General features: G+C 49.1%; 1 protein-coding gene across 1 annotated transcript in view; it reads right to left on the bottom strand.

The window, feature by feature from the left end:
* Positions 1-1,673: 1,673 nt before the first annotated feature.
* DSCAM (DS cell adhesion molecule) overlaps positions 1,674-8,951 on the bottom strand; it is a 763,813-nt gene continuing 756,535 nt past the window's right edge. Inside the window, exon 34 of the mRNA XM_042956621.1 lies at positions 1,674-3,284. Coding sequence (XP_042812555.1) covers positions 2,932-3,284 — 353 coding nt within the window. The 3' untranslated portion in view covers positions 1,674-2,931. The remainder of the gene's footprint in view (positions 3,285-8,951) is intronic.

The following is an 8,951-nucleotide window of genomic DNA, read 5'->3' as shown; positions in this document are numbered from 1 at the left end:
AAAAGTCACATGAAGCTTTTGGCCTATGGAGATCAAAGTCCCAGATCAGAAGGGCCTTAACGGACTGTGATTTCCTGCTTATTTTATGAGCAATTTAAGCAACAGTGTGTTTTCGGTGTCTTAAAGTATTATCATGATTCTCTGTAGCATGGGCACAAACATGGTGGGATGGGAGCTTATCCATCCTGACCTATGATAAGCTTTGTATCATTTTACCCCTTCATCTTTCTTCACCTCCACTTCTACACCTTCTCCTCCTTGTGGAAGGTCATGGCAGATGTGGATGTAAGAAAGTGGGCAGGCAGACATGCGAACCGAATGCAAGCACTAGGGTTCGTGTAGATATATGTGTACTAATGCTGTGTGGTTTATTGGCTATGTATTAAGCAAAGGCCTTGTTCACTTTAGGAAGGTGGGCCTTTTTTAGACTGTCAGCTGAATGGATGCCTCAGAAGAAACCCAGCCCATTGACCCAATGGCTATTGTCCAGTGACCCTCTAGATATTGGCAAAGGATAAAGAACTTACCTGCGTCCCATTGATCTAAGATAAAGCACTCTGGTTTCAGACTTAGCCTAACAAGATGACCTCTCAAAGACATTATAAACCAGGTTAGAGACAGGCAGAGGTCCAGAGGAAAATTAATTTATTGTCACCCTGGATAATGGCTGTTTTACTACACAGTGCCCCTTTTACGTCTATAGATCTGGATCTCTTTGTGGCTATTAATTCCAGGCCCCTTCCTGAGAGAGAGAGAGAAGTGGACTTTTTGATACAATGCCTGTGTGTTGAATTCATTTTAACGAACGTCATCAAGGCAGGATTATGAAAGTAATCCATTAGAGAGGCAGTCATGATGCAGAATTTTTATTTTTGCACAGCTTGAGAGAAAATGAAAAAAATGGTAAACTTCTAAGTTTGGGGACTATAGAAGTTTTAAACTGATGAAAGATAGTTTTAATTTTTTCCCAGAAAGCAGCATTTAATTTCCTTTGCATACAAAAGCAGTCTGTGAGGGTCTGTAAGGGTGCAGACAATAAACTGTCAACAGGGATCAAATTCTGAAACTGTGGCAAGAATAAAGAAAGCACACTTCACAAGCACGGAGTCATCTAATGTTTGTTCCGGCAGATGAGTTGTGGACCTGGTCTGCAGGCTAGGTAGGTCAATGTGCCTACCTGGAAAATAAATGGAAGGAAGCAGTGATGGAAAAGAGGGAGGAAAGGAAGGAAGGAGGAGGGGAGAACAGGAAAGACATTTCTGAACATGTCAGATGGTAATAATTGGCACCAGTCTGTGCTGGTGGCTTAAATAGGAGCCTGTAGAGACTACTAAGAGAGAGAAAGGTACTTGTGTAGTGTGTTACCTGGGCAACTGAGCTGCCATGGGCATTTGATCAAGTTTTCTGATCAATGCCAGACCCCTGTTGTGAAGACCTAAGAGAGTCTGGGATGGGGTGTGGGTGTGGGTGCCGTGGGCAGATGATGTGCACTTTCTAAAGCACACCGTGTAAGTGTCATGGGATGAAGAATGAAGTTCAGACTACTTAAGAGTACGTTTTCTGGTAGGATGAGCCCCGTGGTAAATAATTTAAACTTGGAGGGAAAAAAAATTAAAAGTTAAATTTCAGAGGAACTTCACTTACTATTGGCTGGTTTCCTCCGGGTACAGAGGAGTGAATCAGAGGCAACATATTCTAAGATGGTCTATTGCAAATTTAGATACCAGTCATGGTGGTGACAGAACAGGTCCCGGAGGGCAGGGTGCATAGAATTCCCTGGTCCTCTCTTCATTTCTCCAGCAAGCTGGTGCTAACTGTGGGACTCTAGAGGAGGAGTCTGCAAACGTTTCTCTCCTGGGCCAGCTGGTAATATTTTGCTACCACCTCTGTTGTAACCACTCAACTCTGCCATCGTGGCACAAAACAGCCATAGACAAAATGCAAATGGTGCACATGGTGGTGTTCCAATGACATGTTATTTACAAAAGCAGCAGCGGGCTGGATTTGGCACGTGGACCATGGTTTGCTGACCCCTGGCGTAGCTAGAGGGCGAAGTGCTGTGGAAAGGCAAGGAAGGAATGGAACATCTGGGAAGCTTAGAACACCTGGCCAGCCCCCGGTTATGGTCAGGACCAGCTGTGTCTTCTGTGCTCTTCTCAGCCATTCCTGAGGAGCTTGGAGTGCTGTTATCTTCGCTGGTTTATCAAATTGGGCTCCGTCTGGGTCAGTCCTGGTGTTTGCAAACACGAGAGTCAAGAGGAAGGAGGACCCAGCGATCAGTAGGAGACAAGAGAGGTAGACACCGAAATAAAGGCAGACAACCTTTCCTTTTTTATTTCGCTTAGACAAAATGCAAAGAGTGTCTCATTAAATTAAAAAATAAACAGAAAGAAAAAAAGAAAATCAAATTGATTCCCCCCTAACCCCTTCACTGACGGCACTCATCCTAATTAACAACAGAAGGAGGTCAAATTGAGGACCCAGTTTCTAATGGGAAAGAAAGGTGTGCAAACATGACCGAAGTCTCCCCCCCTGCCCCCAAATCAAGGTTCCTTTTAAATTCACAAAGAGGGTAAATTTTTTTTCCTGTTTTCGTTCTTAAATCTTGTGTGATAGAACTTCCAGTCAGAAGGTTTAATTAGTCCCCCATGCACTTTGTAGAAAATCAGTAAAAATGCAATAGCCCGTGAAGATCATAAAACTGGACTTCTTTCCCAAAAAATCAGATGCCCAGGCAGATGGAGCTCACACTCAGACAGAAAAAAAGCAGGAGAGTCTTTGCACTGTCTGTGGTTTCAGTATTTTCTCTTTTTTTTTAATATATTTTGGCAATTTTCTTTAATTATAAATATTGGAATTCCGTAAAAAAAAGGTAGCTTTGATTGAATTTTTTAAATTGTATTTACAACTGCTGTCCAGTCATGCTATTTGTTATACCAGGGTGTAGGATTTTGCGTAGGGATTGTTTCCTTTCAAATGGCCCCGAGAGTCAAGCAGGGATTCTTGGGAGCTGCTCATCTTAGCTGCCTGTCCCAGCTCTGCTCCCTCTCGCTGAGGTAATGTGGCCACAGCCCCTTGTTGCCACTGCTGTCCCTCTCTCGTGGAGGACGTGGAGGAGGACGCCTCCATGGGGATCGGTTCAAGGACCGTGGGTCGCTTCAGGGTCCGACTTTTCTGAGGTTCCAAGCACGCTTGCCCTAAACTCAGGTCCCTGCTGGTGCTGGCACCGCTTCGGTTTAACAAAAAGTCCATTCTAAGGTATGGAGGCAAATGTATGAGGTCACCTGGAAGGAAACACAGAGTGGTTAGTTGGCTTCCTCATCTGCTAAGCAGGTGCCTAGTGTCGTTCAGCGTTTAGAGCCGGAGATGTCACTGGACCTCGCCACTGCTTTGCAGGACCCCTTGTCAGAGCTCACTACAAAAGCAGGTGGAATTGTCCTGACACCCGTCCCACCAGGCGTCCCACTGGCTTTTCTAGGGCACCTTGGCTTAGGCTCTTAAGTGTCATGCTTCAGCAGGAGAAAGAGAGGTAACGAGATCCTTCAAAATCCCACCATGGAAAGAAAAACATACGTCAAAGGCGACAGCGCGCCCCAGGTACAAAGTGTGATACACTGGACCCCATGGGTGGTGACTGGAAGCACTGGGGGGAGCACAGGGCTTGAGGAGGGAGGCAGCGATGCCAAGGAAAAGGTAATGCTCATTGGTTAGCCCAGGGCTTCGGGTCTTTCTCCAGGACGCACACAGACAAGGAGTGTTTGTGCAGCAACCAGCTGGGATGAATGCGGGGGGCTCTTCCCGGCCATCTGGGGGCCGAGGGGCTCACTGTTTTGGCTCACTTGTAACCTCTCCATGGCACACTGGGTGGGTGGGCAGTTCTGGTTTGAAAGCGGGCTGGGGTGTGCTGTCCTCGAGCCAGGATGCCAGACGGGAGGATGTTCAGGTGCGGGAGGCATGGTGATGGTCTGAGCTCAGAGGATGTCCATGGAATATAAGAGGGCATAGAACAGTGAGCTAGAAAAGGGCCCAAGGATCCTGGCTTCTGAATGGAGGGTGGCCTCATGGTGAAAGGGAAGGACGGTGTGGGTGGGTGTTTACACATCCCATTTCCTAAAAGCAGTGACCCATCTTTATTCTTGAGAGTTGAATAAGCCCATTATATTCATTTGCTCATTTATTTATTTATGTGACTATTATTCTTTTGTCATTTTGTTCTCAGACTTAAGAAAACGTGGCATTCCTTTACCCCCAGGGTGATTTGAAAATGTAGGTCAAGAATGCCTCCTGCTGTTTCTGAGATCCAACTGAATCTTGAACCCGTGGCATATTTGCAAAGTGTTGCGACAGATTCGGGAATGGCTCTCTATCCCGCTAAGTCCCCACTGAATGAACAGGACTTATTAAGCCCTTTGCAAAGCAGTAGTTTCTTGGTCCCAGCTGGATTGCAGGGTGCTCAGGTCCTAGATGAGGTAGAACAAATGTGTTTGAAATCAAAAGACAAAGCCAATGATAGCTGCTTTCTGCCTGCAAGGGCTCACGTTCGATTTCGTGATCAGAGGGTTGGGGTAGCTGAGAAAGGTGGGGGAGAATTGCAAATCCTTAGTAACGGAAAGAGCCCAGCCCCCACATCTTTGTGTACGAAGGCTGCCTGCGCTTTCCTACTGAAGGTCTGACAACTCTCTGTGACTATCCAGTGTCTCTGAGTGATCCACTTTTCAGCAAAGCTTTATTAAGTTGTACGATGCTCTAATTAGCCCTTTTGACAGTGTGAATACTGCAAATGAGCTTTCTTAATAATTCACGCCCTTATGAGGAAGAACGCACCCAAGTAATCGGTGAGCTGTGTTTATTAAAGGCACTTTATGTCCATTAAAATCCCACCCCACGTGCCAATCCAAGTACCACTAGGGAGACTGAGTTCTTGCACCCTTCCGTCTTCTATGTTCTTCAGATGCCTGCAGATCCGAGAGAACTCATGCACTCATCACTCCAGCGAGAGACAAGGGGACTGGAAAACCTGAATATGGGTTGACGATGCTGACAATCTGGATAGGGGCACACCCGCTTTTCTTAGCGTCCTGCCCTCCGCCTGCTTGTTTCCCTGAGCGATTTAGGAGCAGAGGTCTGGAAGACGTTGCCTGCATTTAATCTGGGCTCAGTCTCCTCACTCATAAAATGGGGGTACTCGCAGAATCCACCACACGGAGTGGTGGTGGGGATTTCATTAGATAATGCACGTGAAAACGGCTTTACTGTCAGACATCTCCCTTCTCAGAAGGTCTGAAGTTAATGGCCTGGAGACCTGCCAGGGGAATGAGCTGGGAACTCTTCTTTCTACCTTGGCTTCTGTCTTCAGTGGGTTGGTTAGTGCCCACCCCCTACTCCCCGAGATATGTCCATGTCCCAGCCCTCAGAATCTGTGAGCGTGACTTTGCTTGGAGAAAGTCTTCGTTTATGTAATTAAGTTAAGGATCTGGAGATGAAGTCATCAGGACTTGGGGTGGGTGCCAAGTTTGGGGACAGGTGTCCTTCTAGGGAAAGGCAGAGGGAGACTGGAGACAAGAGAAGAGGGAGGAGCCATGTGAAGAGGGGAGGAGGGGTGGAGAGGTGCTGCCCCAAGCCAGGGAGCACCTGCAGCCACCAGCAGCTGGAGGCAGCAAGGAAGCGGTTCTCCCCTGGAGTTCCTGGAGGGAGCACATGCCTGCTGACAACGATTTTGGAATTCTGCCTTCCCAGAACTGTGACAGCACAAATCTGTGTTGTTCTGAGCCGCCCAGTCCGTGGTACTTTGCTATGGCGGCCACAGGACACTCACACAGATGTCCTTAAATCTTGTCTGGGATGGGCTGGATCTCCTTCAGCGGGGAGCAGAGCCTCTTTGAAGGCATCTGTCTCCACAGCGAGCAGGTCTTTGAGCCCCTCACACTCCAGCCTCCCCAGCTGACCCACCCCCAGCCGCTGAATCTTCTCTAATGTTCTGTGGAGCAATACGCCCTGACGAGAACCCACCAGAACCCTCTGGAGTCATCCCACACGTGTGAGAAGACCAGTGATCCCGGAGAAGCTCAAGTCTACAGTCACCTCCGTCAGGCACGCGTGGCCCTTGGTATCCTTGTGCGTGTCAACCCACTGTGGAGCCGAAGTGTGGCTTTAGCGCTGTTTCCAGTAAAACCAGTTTCAGTGGGGTTTGCCTCTATTTTCAGGAGGATTCAATCATTTGTTACTTAAACTCCTCTTCTTTGCTTTACTCCGCCTTACCCCTCCTCTTTCCCTCTTTCTCCTTCTCGTTTTGTTTCCCTCATGTGGACCCTCTTCTCCAAGAAGTAAAGAGCAGAGGGAAGGGGTGAAATAGTGCGGGGGTAGGAGGGGGCAGGGGTGGCAGCGACACGCAATGCAGTGACCAGCGCACAGACGGCAAGGAAAGTGGGGCACGTGGGCACGCGTGTGTGTTATATGTGTGGATGTGTGTGTGTGCTTGTGTGTAACTGTGTGTGCATGTTTGTGTGTATGCGTGTGTGCGTGTATCTATGTGGGTGCATGGGTCTGTGTGTGCGGGTGGGTGCATATGTGTTTGTGTGTATATGTGTGTGTGTATGTGTGTGCATGTGAGTGTACGTGTGCATGTGTTTATGTGCATGTGTGTGCATGTGTGTATGCATGTGTTCATGTGATTATGTGTGTGTCTGTGCTCGTGTATGTGTGTATGCATGTGTGAGTGTGTGTGTGCGTGTGTGTGTGCGACACACAGAGGGGAGGAAGCCCTGGGGAGAAGCTGCCACCGAAGGAGAAGTGGAAATGCACAGGAGAAGGGACAGGTAGAAGGACTCGGGCTCACATACTGGTGGCTGGAAGGGAAAGGATATGGGGGCCCCAAAGCCGCCTTCCACGTCTTCCTTCTGCCCTACTTCCATAACGGCCTGCATTTCTAGCACTTTCCTAGTTAGTTAGATCCTGTTAGCTACTTTCCCAAACCCAGCATGAATGCAAACACGGTGATGGGGGAAGAGTCCCAAGTGGAACTTTGGGGCACACTCTGCCCACTGATTTTCGTGGGTTTTAATTCATGCATTTGTGTGTTGTGAGCAGTCTCCCCACTGTGCCCTGCTCCTCAGGCCCGGCCCTTGTGTGGGAGACGTGGGGTGAGGGTGGGGGTGGAGGGGTCCGGACACCTGGGAAAAGGTGCTCTGACGGGCTGAGCTTAGGGGCTCAGGTGCCGGACCGGACCGCAGTCAGAGGGGTTGACACGGGTGGTCAGGGTGGGGTGAGTGGGGGGAACGGGGCTGAGAGAGCGGAGAGAGAGAGAGATGGAGAGATCAGAGAGCGATCAGAGAGAGACAGAGACAAAGATGGAGAGAACAGAGGTGGAATGAGCGATGGAAACACACACACACACACACACACACACACACACACACACACAGAGGGAAGCAGAGGGAAGAAACACGAGACAGAGAACTTGGGCAGGGGATGAAAATGGGAGACAAAGAGCCATAGCAGATGGGATGCAGCAGAGGAGTGGAGGAGGACACGGCCACATGGGCCCCCAGCGTGCAGATCACAGGTGAGGGTGTGGCCCTGTCCCCTCTCCTGGCCATACCCACCTACCTCCGGGCCTCTGCATACTTCCTCAGCCTGCAAACTCCAGATCACAGGCTGTCCCTCCTGTGCCCCTGAGACATCCACCTCCAGGGACTAGGGGGGAGGGGGTGGCGCAGCCCTTGTTCAATGTTATGCCTTATTGTTGACATAACGGTCCATTCCTCATTTTCCTGTCACTGCTCCTGGGACCTTCGGCACCACTAGTCTCTCTGAAAGTTCACACTGAACGAGTGGCATTGATTTCTCCCTCTGTCCCTAACCACCTCGCTTACTGATGCCAGTCGTGAACCAGCACAGACCCTCTGACGGCCCCATACCCCCCAGCAGGTGCATGGCATACTCAGAGCCTGCCATCACCCCCAAGGGGGCTTCCAGCCATGGTTGGCCCAGCCTTGCGAAAACGGCTCTAGTGAACCTGTGTCACTTATCTGAAGCCAGGAGACGCTCCCTCCTATCGGGAAAGCAAAACTTCCCGAACTTTCTCAGGATACTCAGACGCACACACAGTTTGAATGCACTTCAGCTTTGGAAGAAGGATGGCAAAATCGATATGGAAAAAGAGCAAGAATGCATTGATTCAGAAAATCTATAATGATGTGCCTTCCATGAATCTATTCTCGGGCGATGCTTCCAGCCATTTGGCATACCCCACACTAGGGAAGGAAACGTCTAGAGTTTAGATCAGTGGTTCTCAGCAAAGAGTGATTCTACCCCTCAGGAAGCAGGAGGCCATGTCTGAAGACTATTTGGATGTCACAGTTGGGAGGTGGCTGCACATAGGCTCAGGATGCTGCTTAAAACCCTACAAAGCACAGGACAACCCCTCCCCTTCATCCCCCGCCAGAAAAAGTGACCCTGCTTCCAGGGCTCATTGTGCTGTTGAGAAACCATAGTTTAAAGGGGCCAAAGTTCACAATTCCAAGTGGACCCTCATTTTGCTTTAATTTTATCTGAAAACCATTTAACTCCATCAGAATAAGGGATTTCACTGCTCAGCTTCTACTGGTCCACAAGGAGTTATGACCTCGATTCTTGGGAGAGAGTGAGGGACGGTTCTCATGCAACAGTGGCCACGGGGTCTGCCTCTGAGGTGGCCCGATGCAGTGGGAGATTAGGATGGGGTAAGAGCATGAGCTAGCAACTTCTGGGTTTCACGCAAAATTCTTGCCTTTGCCTCGAAACGGTGCTGTGACCCTTTTGGTGTTTGCATCTTATCTGTAGTCAAGAGAAGGGGGCACGGTGAGTTCTAAGGGCATCTTTAAGCCTTCCTTATGCTCTTCACTATCTCACCTGTGGACACTAGGTAAGCACATCTGTATCAGGAATCCGGGGGTAAGTATGAAACAAACAAA

The sequence above is a fragment of the Panthera tigris genome, chromosome C2, assembly GCF_018350195.1.
Source record: "Panthera tigris isolate Pti1 chromosome C2, P.tigris_Pti1_mat1.1, whole genome shotgun sequence".
Lineage (NCBI taxonomy): Eukaryota > Metazoa > Chordata > Mammalia > Carnivora > Felidae > Panthera > Panthera tigris.
This window is presented reverse-complemented; position numbering and strand designations above follow the sequence as displayed.